At 41.9% G+C, this 17,540-nt stretch overlaps 2 protein-coding genes across 7 annotated transcripts in view; one reads left to right on the top strand and one right to left on the bottom strand.

Moving 5' to 3' along the window:
- The first annotated feature begins 3,233 nt into the window (after nucleotides 1-3,233).
- Nucleotides 3,234-15,215, top strand: CUNH1orf146 (chromosome unknown C1orf146 homolog). Of its 3 annotated transcripts, XM_035447759.1 has the most exons (7): nucleotides 3,235-3,534; nucleotides 3,682-3,828; nucleotides 5,628-5,739; nucleotides 10,330-10,423; nucleotides 12,298-12,466; nucleotides 12,977-13,055; nucleotides 14,422-15,215. In XM_035447759.1, the coding sequence occupies exons 3-7, from the start codon at nucleotides 5,671-5,673 to the stop codon at nucleotides 14,563-14,565; spliced, it is 555 nt and encodes a 184-aa protein (XP_035303650.1). In that variant the 5' UTR covers nucleotides 3,235-3,534; nucleotides 3,682-3,828; nucleotides 5,628-5,670; the 3' UTR covers nucleotides 14,566-15,215. The 3 variants fall into 3 exon arrangements, with proteins under 3 accessions (XP_027281713.1, XP_035303650.1, XP_027281712.1); XM_027425912.2 differs by lacking the exon at nucleotides 3,682-3,828 and having other exon boundaries at nucleotides 3,234-3,534; XM_027425911.2 differs by lacking the exon at nucleotides 3,235-3,534 and having other exon boundaries at nucleotides 3,543-3,828.
- A 320-nt stretch (nucleotides 15,216-15,535) lies between these two features.
- Nucleotides 15,536-17,540, bottom strand: part of Glmn (glomulin, FKBP associated protein) — a 28,885-nt gene continuing 26,880 nt past the window's right edge. For 3 of the 4 annotated variants that reach the window (XM_027425909.2, XM_027425910.2, XM_027425907.2), the window contains exons 17-19: nucleotides 16,693-16,816; nucleotides 15,916-15,998; nucleotides 15,536-15,699 (exon numbers count right to left, since the gene is read on the bottom strand). In XM_027425909.2, coding sequence (XP_027281710.1) covers nucleotides 15,583-15,699; nucleotides 15,916-15,998; nucleotides 16,693-16,816 — 324 coding nt within the window. In that variant the 3' untranslated portion in view covers nucleotides 15,536-15,582. The remainder of the gene's footprint in view (nucleotides 15,700-15,915; nucleotides 15,999-16,692; nucleotides 16,817-17,540) is intronic. The other variant, XM_027425908.2, reaches the window with a different exon arrangement.

Below are 17,540 nucleotides of genomic sequence, written 5' to 3' on the forward strand. Positions count from 1 at the left end.
GATAAACACGGAGGCAGGGTTAGCTAATCTCAATAGGAGCTGTCTCTTAAGGGGAACCATCTTCGAGTCATAAATTTCCAGGGGGCAAAAGCTATGGTGACATTTTCTACACACACTGTCAACACTCAGATCCCTTAGGAAGGCTTTGCCATCCCTCTGAGCCTCACTCTGGGCAGAAGGGTGAGGGTGGGGATCCGTGTCATTCCCATGAGACTGAAGTTTGGAGTCTTTACATGGCCTTGGCTTATGTGAGGGTGATGCATCACTTTTTATATTTCAATCTATTTTCATTGCCACCACAATTACATTTTTATTCATTTTGATTGACTATCTAATCCAAGTAAAATGTCAAAGTATATAAACATTCTTTGACTTGAATATCAATACTAAAATATTTTTAATATGAAAAATAGGAAAGAAAATGAGTAATATTTTAAGAGCTAGGACATGTATTTATATTCTTAATATATAAGTGTCTTCTATGTATCAATCAGAAGAATGCTAACAGCTAAATAAGAAATATTAGACCAGCAATAACAAATTTACCAGAACAAGAAATAGAAATGGTCAAAAAAACAGTGAGCAGCAAAATAGTTACTAAAGAAATGTAAAGCAAACATTATTAATAAAGATAAAATTTTATAAAATCTACGGTTGACTAGAGTTTAGTAAAATTGCCCTCAAATTCATATAGTGCAAATGTCGGTAGCTACACTTTTTCTGGAGTGCCCTTTGGCAATAGAATAAAGGCCTTAAATTGTTATAATCAACATGGTAATCACACGCTTAAAAATTTAGTGAACAATTAGAAATATACTCATGAGCCATACAAAGTGTCTTTAAAGGGCTGGGCTGGGGATGCATCGAGGTTGGTAGAGTTGTTGCCCAGCACAGGAGGAGGGTGGTGTCTCTATTTAACTGTAATTTTGTTTTGGTTTGGTTTTTCAAGACAGGGTTTCTCTGTGGCTTTGGAGGCTGTCCTGGAACTAGCTCTTGTAGACCAGGCTGGTCTCGAACTCACAGAGATCCACCTGCCTGTGCCTCCTGAGTGCTGGGATTAAAGGCGTGTGCCACCACTGCCTGGCTTTAACTTTAATGCGGATTGCCAGTTCTTCCTGCATCTCAACTGGCAGAAAATAGGCGTCGAGGAACTATCTCCTGTAACTTAGTGGGGCAACAAAAGAAGCCTGGGGCCAGTGTGATATTTTTGCTCTTTTTAGGTAACATTTCCTTCCTTTTGTAGCTGTTTGTAGGTCACCTCATGTTACTTTATAATTTCAAAGCATTGTCAGGACATGCCCAGATGTAAGATTCCAGTCATTTATTTTGCCAAAAGCGTGGTTGCTCTTCTCTGTGTGTGTCTGCAGGTCTTTTGCTCATCTAGAGTGTCCTTTACATTATGTATTTGCTTTTCTGCTTTGTTGTGTTCTCTAGTTTGTGAGCACCAGTTAGTTATCTTTTCTTCCTTCTCTCCACTGTGGAGACTCTCTCATGTAAATCCTCACTGCTTGTTTAATCTTCCAGAATCAAGTCTTTCCCATTGTTTTTTGTTTTTTTGTTTTGATTTGATTTGGTTTTTCGAGACAGGGTTTCTCTGTGTAGCTTTGAAGCCTATCCTGGCACTTGCTCTGAAGACCAGGCTGGCCTCAAACTCACAGAGATCCACCGGCCTCTGCCTCCCTAGTGTTGGGATTAAAGGCGTGCGCCACCAATGCCCGGCAAGTCTTTCCCATTGTTAATGTGGACTGAATTCTCTGGCTGCATTTTAAGTGTGTTTTATTTGTAACATTATATTTTTATTTTAGGATTTCATTTTCAAATTTCATTTATTACCTGTGTGTGTGTGTGTGTGTGTGTGTGTGTGTGTGTGTGTGTATGTGTGTGTACATAAGTGTCTCAGTGGTGCAGAAGCAGATGTCAGAGAACAAAGTGTGAGAGTCAGAGTCAGTTCTTTCCTTCCACCATATGGGTCCCACTAACCCAGCCCAGGTTGTCAGGATTTGAGGCAAGCTGCTTTTACTTGTTAAGACATTTTACCATCCTCTAAAATTTCTTTTTAAAAAAAAAATCTGCCGAGCGGTGGTGGCACATGCTTTTAATCCCAGCATTGGGGAGGCAGAGGCAGGCGGATCTCTGTGAGTTTTAGACCAGCCTGGTAACAGAGCAAGTACCAGGACAGCCTGGACTGTTACACCGAGAAACCCTGTGTGGGAAAATGAAAAATAAATAATGAAATAAATAAAAATCCAACTAGCGTATATTCATTGTACATAGCACTAACTTACATATGGACTTGTTTTTTTGAGACAATGTTTCTCTATGTAGCCCTGGCTGTCCTCGAACTCAGTCTGTAGACCAGGCTGGCCTCCAACTCAGAGATCCTCTTGTCTCTGCCTCCTGAATGGGATTGTTAGACCTCCGGAAAACTCAGGCCTCCGAGGTCCCAACCCAGGACCATGGTCACCCCAATCACCAGGCAGATTCGAGAGCTTGATGCAAATTGCATGAGGCTTTATTGTTGTTTAACTAGCTAACCCCATGTTAGCTCGGGTCTTTCACCCACCCGCCATGGCTGATGGCTAGCAAAGACAACTCGAAGGGGCTGCAGAGACATCTTGTAGGGCAGCGTAAGGGGAGTGTTTAGGGGTACGCACAGGCTCAGGATTGATGTGCCTTCAGGCTTGGAGGGCTTGCCCTGTGTTGATTGGCCAATTGGCTGTTATGGCCCATAGGCCCTCCCAGGGTGGTTACTATGCTCTGTGCATCATTGCTGTGCACTTGTCCGTAAATCACACCCAGAGCCGTAAAGCATAGCACCACCAGCTAACTTCTGATTGGTTCCTTGCCACGAGTTCTAGTGACTAGGACAAGGTCATGGCAAGCATGTGTTACTGTCATGGCTGCCAAAAGGAGCAGCTGGTTCCTTCAGTATTAAAGGAGTGCACCACCACTGCTCAGCTCATTTTTTAAATATTTATTTTCATTCTGTGTGCATTGGTATTTCGCCTACATGTATGTCTGTGTGAGGGTGTTGGATCCTGTCGTAGATTATTTTAGGGTGTGTTACTTTTGTTTATGCTCTGGAACATCTGTTTAATGCTGCAAAGATGTGCTTGCGTCAATAAAATTCACCTGCGGTCAGGAGGCTGGCTCAGCAACTAGCAGACAGGAAGTTGTAGGGAGGAGCCAGGTGGAGAAGGGTTTATAAGGAGGGGTGTGGAAACAGCCTGAGGACTTGCTGGCCTGTAGTCTCCAGCTCCAGTAGAAGCAGAGTGGCCATCCTCGGGATGGAGTCTCCTCACTGTGACGGCATTTCCTTTGCCTTGCTCTAGGGTTGCAAATCCACAGAGATGCGCCTGTGAAGCAAGGCACTGGTCACCACGCCCTGCTTTGCTCCTTAGCCCTTCGCGGCCTGCGCAGAGCCGCAGAGCCGGGTCTGCGGCTGCGCAGAGGCGCGAGCCCAGCATTCACCGCGGCTGGGGGCGGCCGGAGAGCCTGGTGTCGGGAGGCGGGCAAGCGGCACCTGCCCATGAGGTGTGTTTGCAGCCCTGCGGGTGGCGTGCCTGCCTCTCCTCCGTGCTTCTCCAGGCAGGGATGTTCCCTCAGGGCCTGGAGGGGGGAAAGGGCCTCGGGCGGTCGTGAGCCCCGCGGGTTTATGGTTTTCCTCCTTCATCCGTGCAGTGAAGACCCAGTGGACCTCTGGAGCCGGGACAGTGGTTCCCCGGTGGAGACTGCAACACTGAACGTTGTCCCATCTCAGAACAGTCCCCATCTGGGAAAAACATAACAGGAGCCGCAAAAGCCCAGGCCTGGAGGACACAGTCTGAGGTTTTGATTTTTTGTTTTATTTATTTATTTAGTTAGTTTTTTCGAGACAGGATTTCTCTGTGGCTTTTGGAGGCTGTCCTGGCACTTGCTCTGTAGACCAGGCTGGTCTCTAACTCACAGAGATCTGTCTGCCTCTGCCTCCCGAGTGCTGAGACTGAAGGTGTGCGCCACCCCCGCCCAGGAAGTTTTTTGTTTTCTAATTTCCGCCTGTGGAAATTCTGCCTTTGTGTATATCAGTGTACCACGTGCTGGGAGTCCAGTACTTTTAGCCACTGAGCCTCTAGCCCTAAGGGCCTAAGTTTCATTTTTCAGAAGAGGAAGTAGGCCAACTCACCGTTAAGCGATTTGGCCAAAATAAAGTAGCTTTGGAGTGATTAAGTTCTTGACTGCCAGCCTACTTCTTCCTGTGGAAATACGGAGGAAACGATGCCTCCGCAGGCCTAGTTTTCTGATTTTCTCAATATTGCACCTTTGGGAAATGACTGACCCCGATAATCTTCCCACTTGTCAGTGCTCAAAAAATCACTTCCCAGACAGTTTCCAAAACTAAGAATGAGGGTGTGAAGGGCTAAACAAATGTATCTATTACTGATATTCGCACATCAACAGTGCTCAAAATCCAATCGCAAACATGGCTACGTATGCGTTGTATGGGTGTGTGTGTGCGTGCGTGCGTGCGTGCGTGCATGTGTGCGTGTGTGTGTGTGTGTGTGTGTGTGTGTGTGTGTGTGTGTGTGTGTGTGTGTGTGTGTGTGTGTGTATGTGTGTTTTAACTGCGGTCAGCCACGTTGCATTGTGTGTGGTGGGGGCAGACAGGTGAATTTGTTTTATTCCGCTTGCATCAAGTACTGGGTCACGTATACCAGATGTCTTTGCTCACAGAGAGCTGGTTTGCCATTCATTCATGCAATAAATGAGGGCATTATGGAGCAGCTGGTTTCAACTCAGCAGGAAGAACTTGGTAATTACTGGAGCTGTTCAGAAGTAGGAGAGACTGACTGCCTTGGGAGACACTAACATGCTGTCTCCCAAAGTGACTTTCATTTGCACTAGTTGGTTTCTAAATTTTGCTTTGAACTACTTCTGTATTAAGTAACATGCGGAATGTCAATTTAGTTGACACTAATTAGTATATGGTTTAGCTGGTGAAATAATAAAATACACCTCTAAACAATCTTGTTGAAAAAATATGCTAAGGCTCAGGGAAGTAAGGAATTTCTGAGCAAGTTCCATTTCCTTTGGAGGGTTATTTTCCTGCAGTAGACAGGATTTTTAAGAAGCTTTGAAGGACGAGTGTTTTCTTTTAACTGAACCTTTTTATTTATTATTCTAAAGATTTATTATTTGGAAGCTGGAGAGGTGGCTTGGCAGTAAAGAGCACTGGCTACTTTTCCAGAGAACCTTAGTTCAGTTCCAAGCACCTGCGTGGCAGCTCACAGCTGTCTGTAACTTCAGTTCCAAGAGGTCTGATCCCCTTCTTCTGGCTCTGCGGCCACTAGGCACACCTTATTAGTATTCAGGCATCTGTACTGGCCTGTCTTTGGGGTCCTGACAGATACTCCCACAGTAATTGCTTCTCAATGTTAAAAGAAAGTTTAAGAGCCAGACATGGTGTGTCACGCCTATAATCTGAGCACTTGGAAGCTGAGGCAGGAAGGTCAGTGAGTTTGATACCAACCTAGGATCAAAGTAGCCAAATGTGCAGCCTGACACTTCCATTGTCTGACTTTGATGTTTTAGTGCTGTCTTACATTTACTCATCAAACATTTCTATGTATTTCCTTTGTTCATTTTCCCAGATTGTGGCCCAGTTAGAATCTGGGTCTGTCCAAGGGTACATCAATGGATTCAAGTGGAGGGAAAGAAAGAATAAAATGGACAACCACCATTATCATCAGCTCATCTCTCAAAGTAAGTGGGTATTTACACCATTGGTCTCCATTTATGAAACTCAAAGCACCTCATGTATGACAGTGTTTTGAAAGATCTTAGGCTTAAGAGTCCACAGTTACGTGAACAGGAAGTAAATATGTTAACCGTGTTCCAAAGTTAGTTATATACATTTTTGCTGTCACATTCAAAACCCTACTTTCCTAAATGTTTGAAAGTTGGAAATGTTCTAGTGTCTTTTTTTAGGTAGGGTCTCATTAGCTCAGACTTCAGACTTGCTATGGAGCTGAAGACATGGGATTTCTAACCCTCCTACCCTAATCCTCCCACACACGGTGATTACAGGTGTGTGCTGCGTTCATGGCCCTGTGCTCTTTTATATTTCCTTTATTGCTTATTTCATTTACTTTTACAAGACAGAGTCTCATGTAGCTGAGCCTAGCTTCTACTTGTGCCATCCATAACTGAGGATGGCATTTAGCTCCTGGTCTCCTGGTCCTCCTGCCATGGCATCCCAGGTGCTGGGGATACAGGCATATACTGTCATGTCTTGCTAGTGTATTCTGATTTTGGGTTCATCGGTATACTAAATATTCCTTAGATCAGATTCCCCATGATCTGGTCATCTCTGCACATTTGGAAATGTTCAATGTTTCAAATTCATTTTTGTGTTATTCCTCAAAAAGATCCTAAGTAATGAAATCTTTGCAGTTCTTTGTTAAAAGAGTTGGTTACTATAGATTTTTCTTGTTATTCTCCTAAAATTTCATTTGCTAACATTTTATTTTTGGCAGTGTTTACTAAAGATGGGGCTGTGGTTTTCCCTTTTGTATTTTTGTACAGTTGAGCTGTTTACTTTTGTAGTCTACCCTATTCTTATAGTCCGTATATGCATATGTAGCTTAGAAATTAAGGTTTAAAGACTCTTCCTGAACTTGGAAAGTTGTTTGGTTTTAGAGCACTTGCCTAGCATTTGCAAAATCCTGGGTTTAAGCCATGAACTGGAAAATACAGGAGGAGGGAGGTGCAAGAGTAAGTTGTTTGTATTCCTAATCTCTTAAGAAATGTGGAAAACGAATGGTTCCTTTCTCTATTATGTTTTATACTACGTTGAGAGTATATTTTCACAAGTTATATATTTGTAAACATCATATTGTAGAGGTTAAATTTGTTAGGTTGAACTCTGAAATTTTCCATTTCCACGGGGAAGATTTCCATATTGGAATCCTTTTTATTTTCTAACAAATTCTTGATCCTTAAGTGCTCTTTCCTATTTCTGTTTAAATCTGTACTTTCTTTCATGTGAGGATTTCTAGATACTAGCTTTGAAGAATATTTCTAGATATTGTACATTCAGGAAGCTTATTATATTTTTATTTGTGATGTATAAACAAAATGGAGCAAGGTTTTGGGCTGGTAGTGTTTCAAGACAGGATTTCTCTGTGTAGTTCTGGCTCTTCTAGAACTCGTTCTGTAGACCAGGCTGGCCTTGAACTCACAGAGATCCACCCACCTCTGACTTCCAAGTGTTGGGATTAAAGGTGTGTACCACCACCACCTGGGTGATAAACTCCTGTTTTAATTTTAAAGAAAGATTAACATTTTAGACAGTTTTGCTGGCTCTTGCATATCTGTTGCACCCTTCAATATTTTTTTTTTTTGGTTCTTTGCTAAAATTGTCAACATCTTTCATCTCCTTGAACATAGAAAGCAGATCTGTTTTAAGACATGTGTCTGTTAGCCCAACTACATGGAGCCACTATTTGTGGTGGTTCTCTTTCTTATAAACTTATCTCTGTATGTCTGGCTAGTGTGTGTATGGGGAAGGTCTTGTAATTTTTTTCCCCCGGAGACAGTGTTTCTCTGTGTAGCTTTAGAGTCTGTCCTGGAACTATCTCTTGTAGATCAGGCTGGTTTTGAACTCACAGAGATCCACCTGCCTCTGCCTCCTGAGTGCTGGGATTAAAGGTGCCTGACACGGTGTTGTAATTTATATTTTAAAAATTGTACAAGTAGTTTGAGGTCTATAATATATTTAGAAGAATATGCTCATCTTCTACAAAAGCCATAATTCTGTAATAGAATTAAATTGATGCTTGCTTTGTCAGGCAAAACAGAAAATTTTGTTTTAGATGAATAATGCATTTAACAAAGTCCTAAATATTACATACATAAGCTATATTTTACATAAGCTATATTTTAAATTACATCACCAAACTGGCCAATGGTAAGAGCACCTGTGCAAGGCCCCTGATTTGATTTCCAGCACTGGAAACAAATTTTACATTTGTAATTCAAATTTAACTGAGTTGTTTATTTTTATTTGCTGAATTTGGCAAACCAAGTCGCCTGTTATTAGTTAACCTTCTGTGCATCTAGAGCTGTACCAATTAGGGGAGAACTGGGAAAGCAGGCACTGAGTTTTCTCCTGTTGTGGATGATGAGAAGCCCTGATTGAGAAATGCTTCTCCAAGGCACTGTAAGTACTAGCGATTCAGCGTCACCTTAATCCAGTGCCAGGGATTGAAGTGGTTTGAAGCTGGCTCTATCCCTGTGGGAGCTGCTCTACTTTTGTCAAAAGCTCTCCTCAGCTTTCCCTTTGCCCTTCTTGAATTGGCAGGTGCCCTTGGGAAAGAAATGGCCTAAATGCCCGGGTCCCATCTTTGAATTTCTGTATAGAACTTGGCCTTACAATTTCTTACTACCCTGCTAGCTCTTTGATGCATTTGTACAGATTTGTTTTCAAACTGTCACTTTTCAAGTTCCTTCAGCAGGAGAGTTGACCTAAATTACTGAATCTGCCGTTGCTGGAAGCAGTGTACAGTTTACATCCACATAAGAAAGGGCCATGGTTGATCTCCAGGACAAAGCCTCAGTAACATAAAACACTCTCTTTAGAAAGGAAAGGAACAGATATTTTAGACTATGCACTTAGATTATATTGTTCTGAAGGAAAATGTAAAGTTAGTTAAGGTAAGGGTGTGTGTGTGTGTGTGTGTGTGTGTGTGTGTGTGTGTGTGTGTGTGTATGTGTGTGCACATGTGTGTAGAGTATGTGTACATGTATGTGGGTGCAAATGCCTGTACATACATGTGCAGAGGCCAGCGGAGGATGTGATGTGCCGTTCTACCTTTCTCTTCCTTGTCTTCTTAAGATAGAGTCTCTCACTGAATCTGGATCTAGGATGGTGGCCAGCAGGTCCATCTGGGGTTACAGACATGAGTGGCCATGGCTGACTTTTCAGATGACGTCTAGGGGTGTGAACTTAGTCCCTAATGCTTGCCCAGGAAGTGCTCTTCACTGAGCTATCCCCCTAGCACCTCAGTAATGGATCTTTCTTTTTAAAGTGGAGGCTAACAAGCTTGGGTTCTAACCAATTAGGATATATAGTAACCACTTAGGTTTTAGCTCTTTCACTACTATGATCTGGTATTTTAGGTAGAATAGTAAATAAAGCAACTATTTTTAATGGTAACACTTAAATCAGAGTACAGTAATGCTGCCTTTGTAAGTTTTCTGGCTCACCTACAGTAAATGTAAACATACAAATTAGGAAATTGGTTGTCACCATCTAAGAAACAACTCCCAGCTTCTTCCACAGTTATTTACTAATGCATATAAGAACCCATTGCCAGATCATTTTTAAAAAAGAAATTTCCGCCGGGCGTTGGTGGCGCACACCTTTAATCCCAGCACTCGGGAGGCAGAGGCAGGCGGATCTCTGTGAGTTCGAGGCCAGCCTGGTCTCTAGAGTGAGTGCCAGGATAGGCTCCAAAGCTATACAGAGAAACCCTGTCTTGAAAAACCAAAAAAAAGAAAAAGAAAAAAAAAAAGAAAAAATTTCCGAAAAGCCAGTAAGAGTTGGAGACAGCCCCTTTTCCCATTGTTAGGAGTCCTACAAGAGGACCAAGCTACACAATTGTAACATATATGCAGAGTTGTCTAGGTCAGTCTCGTGGAGGCTCTCTGGTTGCTGGTTCAGTCTCTGTGAGCCCAGGCTAGTTTATTGTGGGGTTTTCTTGTGGTATCCTCAACCCCTCTAATTACTTTCCTGGGTGGAGACAGAAAGGGAAGGGATGAGGGGGACAGGAAAGAATTGGGGAGATGGGCTAGGAGGGAAAGAGCAGGGGAGGCTGAACTGGGATATAAAATAAATAGATGATTTTACCTGCTGGGCAGTGGTGGTGCTTGCCTTTAATGTTAGCACTTGGATGGGGGTGGGATGAGAGGAAGTGGGCAGAGGCAGGTGGATTTTGGTGGCCAGCCTCGTCTACAGAGAGTTCCAGGACAGCCAGAGCCACACAAGAAATCTGTATTGAAAAACAAACAAACAAACAAACAAATAAATAAATAAATAAATAAGGATTTCCCCTGGTTCTCATAGTTTCTAGCTTGTCAACACTGCTCCCATTTTTGTCCCTGATAGGACATAGGACATAGGACTCTTCTTTCTCTGTCTTTTGCCCCAGAGAGTAGGTTTGTTTGTTTGGTGACATATCTTTAAGTAGAATGGTGATAAAACAAACCATTAAGCACTTTTAGTTTTGTACTAGGTGTAATAAAAATCATTTCAGGCATGTCTTATTTTTTCATTTCTGAAATTCTTTTAAGAGTTATGAAATTTCAACTGCCCTAGAAAATCGAAGCCACAAGGTTCGGTATTCAGACACGTTGGAAAGAGGATCGATTGTGTTCTCTCTCTCCGGTATGGTAGATTCGCTAATTGCCTTTACTTAAGTTCTTTTTAAATATGTGGATGTGCATGCTAGGGTTTGAAATTCAGTAGCAATATAGTAGCTTAATGTGTTATCTTTTGATAGAGTAAATGAGCTGCATGTTGCTTTCGCTGCAGAGCAGAGCATCTGGCCCACTGTAGGATATGTCCTTTCAGTTAAATGGAGTCTGGAAGTCACTTTCAAACTGGGGCGAAAATAGAAGTCCTCTCGTCTAACAATAAATATAAATTGTTAACAGAGGCCAGCAGTATACCTTGGCCAAATTTAGATACCCAAACCAATATATGATGTTTTCCCATTAGTTTTAATTACTGAAAAAAAAAACATTGAAGAACTTTTGGGGACAAATAACTGTTCCTGAAATTCTAAAAATGTATGTGAGTCATGAGCAAAGTACAGAATTAAATTAGGCTGAGAAGGTGCTGGGAATATGGAGGTACAGCTCCATCTGTGTTTGGGAAGTAGCGGAAGTCATAAAAGAGGTGGGGGAAGGGAGGCTTCTCAGTCTGTGTGCAATCACACACAAGCCAGTAATCCCACTGCAGGCTGTCCAAGGCCAGCCTGGACCACACAGTGAGACCATCTCAAAATAAGAAAGAAAGAGAAGATGCTGTTAGGAGGTTTTACTGCTCTTGCAGAGATTTTTGGAAGGGAGGTGCTTTTTGGATCATCTAGAAAGATCTTCACACTGAAAATTACCCAGGTCAGATCATCCCTCTTGGCTGAACAGAAAACATTCTGGAGAGAAAGAAGTCAAATATTCTTGGCAACCTTATATTTAACCCTCTGACAATTCTCACAAAGAATTACCCTTTCCATGTTCTAGAAGAGGACAATGAGGATCAGAGAGGTCATGTAAGATGTACAAATGCATTCAGTCACTGTAACCACACACTGCTGTCTACAGACACTTGTCTCACAGACACCTTCTGACAGCTATAACTAACCCCATTCCAGATACCAGCTCTGCTCATTTGAATATTTTAATTTACATGATTCCTGAATTTCTAGGAAGGTTTCTTCAACAAAAAGTTATTGAAGATTTGTTTTAAGCCACCCTTCTCATTGATTTCTAGCTTTTGAAAGTCAATACACGGTCTTCTAAGTTGCTGAACACACGGAGTGCTTGTAAGGTAGTGGGCATGGGGAGGCATGACAACACCTTCCTAGACGGCTTTGTATCCTTTGGAATAGCCTTCCTAATAAGCCAGTAAATGATTTTTTTTAATAGTTTATTTTAACTTTATTTTATGTGCATTGGTGTGAAGGTGTCAGATCCCAGGGAATTAGAGTTACAGACAGTTGTGGGCTGCCCTGTGGGTACTGGGAATTGAACCCTGCTCCTCTGGAAGAGCAGCCAGTGCTCTTAACCATTGAGACATGTCTCAGCCTCACCAGTAAATGTTTTTAAAAAATATTTTTAGTATATAATATTTTTGAGACAAGTTCTTATTATATAGCCCTGGCTGGTCTATAGCTCAGGATGACTTTGGACTCACCTTGATTCTCCTCAGTGTTCCATGTGCTGAGATTGTAGGTGTGCACCACCACACATGGTATGAAGGGTTAACTTTTAAAATAGACTTAATCTTTTAATTAAAATTAGCCATCACCTTCATGTGCCCAGTGCCTTGGCAGAAAAAAATTACTGGACAATCTTTTTCCTTTAACTATTTAGAACAGTCAGTCATTCTGCTATAAGAGCATGTCAAAGAATTACCCAAACCATTTTGTTAGATAAGAATTATAATAACAAATTCTATCCCTTATGAGTTTGGGGTCCCTGATGTTATGAACTTATGAAATTCACTTTATGTGACTATATTATCTTCACCTTTTCTAGGAGTTGCATTTTTATTGATGGATGCTAAAGAATGTATGATATCAGCTGAGGAAATATTCCTAACCAAAATTGAGAAGTTTATTAACATTCACCAGAATAGCTTTCTGGTTCTGTTTGCCCCACTCCATGGGCCTGAAGAATGGACTCTCATGTTCAGGATTCATCAGAGGTATGGAAGCAAAGCACAGCTCAGTTTTGTTTTTGTTTTTTGTTTTTTTTTTTACACTGCTTGTTTACTTTAGTTCTTTTTTTTTTGTTTTGTTTTTCGAGACAGGGTTTCTCTGTGTAGCTTTGGAGCCTATCCTGGCACTCGCTCTGGAGACCAGGCTGGCCACGAACTCACAGAGATCCACCTGCCTCTGCCTCCCGAGTGCTGGGATTAAAGGTGTGCGCCACCAATGCCCAGCTACTTTAGTTCTTAATACTTGTAGGCAGCTGAGTTTTGATTTGCTAGAAGATAAACTTTATAACCTGTCACATGTAATCAAACAGGGCAGGCAGCTATTCCTTAAGCCAGGGTGACTAGAGTTGATTTGATGATTGACCTAGTCCACCAAAGCAAACCAAAGTGAGCACTGAATTCTGGTTACACAACCACCTCAGATCTTCCAAGGCACAGTGCAGGATGTGACTGGATGAGCATGGGACAGTGGAGCTCACTCCCTCCTTGTCCTTTCAGATTCTTGGGCAGTAACTTACGAATACTGCCTGTCCACAACACAGTCAACGCTGTTGACCTTATGTGCACGATAGCTAAGGTAAGTCACCTGCCCCCCATCCTCCCCAGGGAGATATTCATACACAAGTGCACATGATGGCAAGAGTTTTCAAGGTTTTGTTTTTGAATAAATGTTTGAGATAATTACATCATTTCTTCCTTGCTCCCTTAAAGTCCTCCCACACACCCCCATTCTCTTTCAAATTTATGGCCTTTTTCTTTAGTGGTTACATGTGTGTTCCTAAATACATTCTCTATGACCTGTTTATCACTTTAATGTTACTAATATGATTTCCAGGCTGGCTACTGAATATTAGATAACCAGCAAGGGGGCTTTTCCCTGGGGCAGCTTTTCCTCCTGTCCTCAGCATCCTGAGTTACCTGTAGTTCTTTGTCTAGGCTTAGTGCCTCATGAGCTTTTTCCTTTCCGTGTTAGCATGACTATTGGTGTCATCTCTTTTAGATCATGTTTAGGCTTCCATGTTGATGAGACTTCATGGGTGTAGCTTTTGACATTTTTAGGAGACACAACCACAGCAAACTTCCCATCCTTTTGGCTCTTAAAAAATCTTTGACCGCTTTGCAATGAGCCCTGAACCTTAGGTGTAGGAGTTATGTTGTAGTTGTAGCATTTAGAACTAGGCTCAACTCTGCCTCTCAGTCAGTTGTAGTTTTCTGCAGTGATCTTTTCCTTGATGAGGAAACATTTATCTGTGGATAGAAGGACACATTTAAAGTGTAGTTTGGGATTACGCTGGTTTAGTAAAGTGGTGTTGTAGGTTCTCCTCCACGATTCATGACTTCACCAGTCCTGGGTAGCTGGCTAGGTTCCCAGTAGCAAGTGCGATCTCCCTCTTGATGAATAGGTCTGAAGTCCATTTACAGTTGCTGGTTCCTGCTAAGATATGAGTGAGTGCCACTGCTGCACCTTTATGGCTATCAAGTCACGCTGGTCATTGTTGTGGTTCATAAGCATTGTAACTGGGTAGGACTGTTGGTTGCTTCCTTAGTTTGGAAGCTTGCATGGCATCTTCTGGTACCATGAAAGCTAGTTCTTGGGAAGGCTGTCAGGTCCACTTCATCTCTGGGCTTCAAGGCCATGTCTGAAGTGTGTAGAGCCTTCACCAGATAGGGACTTGCCTTCCACATGTGTGGCAGCCAAGGAAACAGCCACAGCCTGTCATGTTGGGGAGTCTCTTGGACAGCCCTGACCAACAACTCAAAAGAGGGCTTCTCATGCCTGGGGTTGGGGTCTTTGTTAGATGATTTATGGCTCTTGGAAGCATTGTCAGCCCAAGTAAGGGGACCCAAGGCAAGCTACCACTCCAGTAGAATGATTTTTTTAAGAATATAATCCTACAAAAATACTGTTTCTGTAAATAATGTTACATGTTTACATCTTTCAGACTACCTCCAAGCCAACCATAGACAGCATCTGCTATAGAATGATAACAACCAAAGCTTACATCATAGAGCAAAGCCCTGTTTGGAGAACACTCCAAAAGATAAAACTGAGTACTGATTCAGTGAGTCCAAATTTAGAGTATTGATCATAAGTGTTCTTCTAGAAAAATATCAAAATAATCAAACTTATTAAATTATAATGTCCAAATGCCTATTAAACATGATTTTATTTTGGGAGTTTGGCTAAGTGATTCCTTTAATGTTTTGGAGTGTAGATACGTGGGACGGTCCTGGCATATACAGGCCCTTGTTATGAAAACTATGGAAAAGCAAAGAAAAATAATTGGCACATACAATAAAACTCAGTTTCTTAATGATACCAAGTTGGATGCACAACTCCAGTAAGAAATGGAAATACAGGATTTACTAGTTGGACTAAAGTCATGTACATTTTGGGGTTTTCTAAAATTAATCTCTGCAGGCACTTTCATATATCTCTGCTAGAGATACCTTCTCAAGTTTCTTGAGACAGGGTTTCATGTGGTAGAGGCCAGTCTTTAACTCTCCGCCTCCACCTTCCAATGCACTCCAGACACTGGATATTCTATAAGATTGCTTCCAAGGCATGGAAAGGGAGTAAAGTTAAGGAACCAATCAACTGTTCTGAAGTCAGAATGTCTACATTTCCAGCTTAGCAGCAGGTACCTAGTGTTAAAAAGCACCCAACAAGCAGAAAGTGTATGTTTGTTTTTTATAAATTCACAAGTATGTGGATGAATAAAGCATTTTGACAACATGTTTTGGTGTTATAAAACAAATTAGTTTGTATTGGATCTTCCAAAGTAGTACTTTATTTTTTTTAATTACTTTATGTGTATAGATGTTTTGCCTGCATTTGTGTATCTGTATTCATGGGTGCCCGGTGACCATCAGGGTCACATCCTCTGCATCTGGAGTTAGAGACAGTTGTGAGCCTCCATGTGGGACTGAGAACTCTACCCAGCTCCTCTGACGAGCAGCCAGTGCTCTTACTCACTGAGCCATCTCTCTAGCCCCCTCCCCAAAAGCTGTCGTTAGCCATACATTTCTGCAAATAATTTTTATGACAGTCTAAAATAAACTGGAAAACACCATCTTGTTGGTTTTTATTTATGAAACAACTTTTACTTTATTCCAACGTTTTCTTCGGAGGTAGACTTTGTTTTGATTTCAATAAGTTCTTCTACTCGAGCCAGAACACTTTCAATCAAGTCAAATGTGAAAAGAGCTGAATGTAGGACCTGAAATGCCAAGAAAAGAGCATCACTGTGGTCACTATTAGTCTTTTTGAGAGATGTCCTGTGAAGTAGCCCAGACTGGCCCTCCTGTGACAGTCTCCCCACTGCTGGGGTTCCAGGCCTACACACCCAGCAGAAATCTGTGTTATTAATGCTGCTTCTAAAACAAAGCACAGAACAGACCTCAGATTGGATGTAGCTTAAAATTTTGGGAGTTACCTTAAGTTGCATTTCAGGAGGCATACTAGGAATTTCTTCTCCACCTACAGTCACAGAACAAACACCTTTACACGTTGAGGCTACTGTAAGGGAAGAGAAAAACATTTCACATTGAGCCACACAGCAGTTCTCAAGTGTGTGTGAGTGAGAGAGAGAGAGAGAGAGAGAGAGAGAGAGAGAGAGAGAGAGAGAGAGAGAGAGAGAATGCGTGCGTGTATGCTTGTGCTGGGACTCAAACCCAAAGCCTTGAACATACTAGGTAAATGCTTACTGCCGAGCTGATTCCCAGCCCCAACGCTCAGATTTTATTTCATATATTTATTCATTTATTTTGTGTGTGTATATGGCATAGTACATGGGGGGGCGGTTACAAATACAATTAAACACTAGAATTATGCAACATGTGAACTGATCTCTAGAAAAACGGCTTTATTGGCTAAGAGTCATTTTAATTACATAAATATAGCTTTCATAGCCCCTCATCTTTGCATATGGTGAACATGTAGTAGAATGTGACAGTTTGGGACTGGAGAAATGGCTCAGTGGCTGAGAGCACTTAACTACTCTAACAGAACCCAGCACCCACACAGAGGTTCAAAAGCACCTGCAACTCCATTTCCAAGTGATGCAACACCCTCTTCTGACTTCCATGGGCTCATACACACATATGGTACACATAAATACACTCAGGCACACATATATAAGATATTTAAAAATATAATCACTTCAGAATTTGAATTTTAGACTTAATGGAAAATAAGACAGCATGCTACCAACCTTGGCTATTTTGTTGGCTGTTTTTAATTTCTGCTTCATAATGTGCTTTTGACATATTAAGTCCTATATGAAGTGGCTTTAAAAAATTATTTTCAATCTTTCCAAGATCTGTCCATAATCCAGTCTGTTGAGAAGAGTTAATGAACTTGTTAGTTACTTGGTTCAGCACATACATGCCTTCTGTTAATAAGCATGCACCAGCAGGGAGAGACAACGACTATCACAGCCCTGCTCTTTAAGCCATGTTAACATCAAGTCAGAAACACCCACTGACACGGAAGTGTACAGCACACTGCAAGAAGGCTCGATGGGTTAAGGCCTTCACTGCCAACTCCAGTGATCTGAGTTTGATCCTGAGAGCTACATGGTAGAAGGAGAGAACTGGTTCCCAAAAGCTGTCCTCTGACCTCCACTGGAGTGGGACTCCTAGCAGTGGGAGCAGGCCTGCCTCTAAATGCTTTGGCTGGCTCTGGGGAACCTATTGCTCATACTGGGTTGCCTTAACCAACCTTAATACAAGGGGAGGACTTAGTCCTATCTTAACTTGATATGCCATGCTTTGTTGACACCCATGGGAGGTCTACCCCTTTCTGAACAGAAACCCAGGAGGAGTGGATTGTGAGTAAGGGGAAGGAATGGGAGGAGAGGAGAGAGTAAATTTAATTTAAACAAAACAAAACACGAACTTACAAATAACAAAAAGTAACTGTATATACACTTCAGTTTCTTTTTCTTTGCCAGGCTCACCTCCCAAGGGCTGTAATTACAGGCATAAGCCATGGCAGGCAGCAAGCTAAAGGCCATAATTTATAGTCCAAACATTAAAACACGAATAAAAACATCCTTCA

The sequence above is a fragment of the Cricetulus griseus genome, chromosome 7 (genome assembly GCF_003668045.3).
Source record: "Cricetulus griseus strain 17A/GY chromosome 7, alternate assembly CriGri-PICRH-1.0, whole genome shotgun sequence".
Lineage (NCBI taxonomy): Eukaryota > Metazoa > Chordata > Mammalia > Rodentia > Cricetidae > Cricetulus > Cricetulus griseus.

Excerpts from the sequence above, each read along its gene's own strand:
- CUNH1orf146 (XM_027425912.2), top strand. The coding sequence starts at position 5,671 with ATGGATTCAAGTGGAGGGAAAGAAAGAATAAAATGGACAACCACCATT. Across the intron at positions 10,424-12,297 it reads GATTGTGTTCTCTCTCTCCG|GAGTTGCATTTTTATTGATG; the intron begins GTATGGTAGATT and ends CACCTTTTCTAG. Across the intron at positions 13,056-14,421 it reads TTATGTGCACGATAGCTAAG|ACTACCTCCAAGCCAACCAT; the intron begins GTAAGTCACCTG and ends TACATCTTTCAG.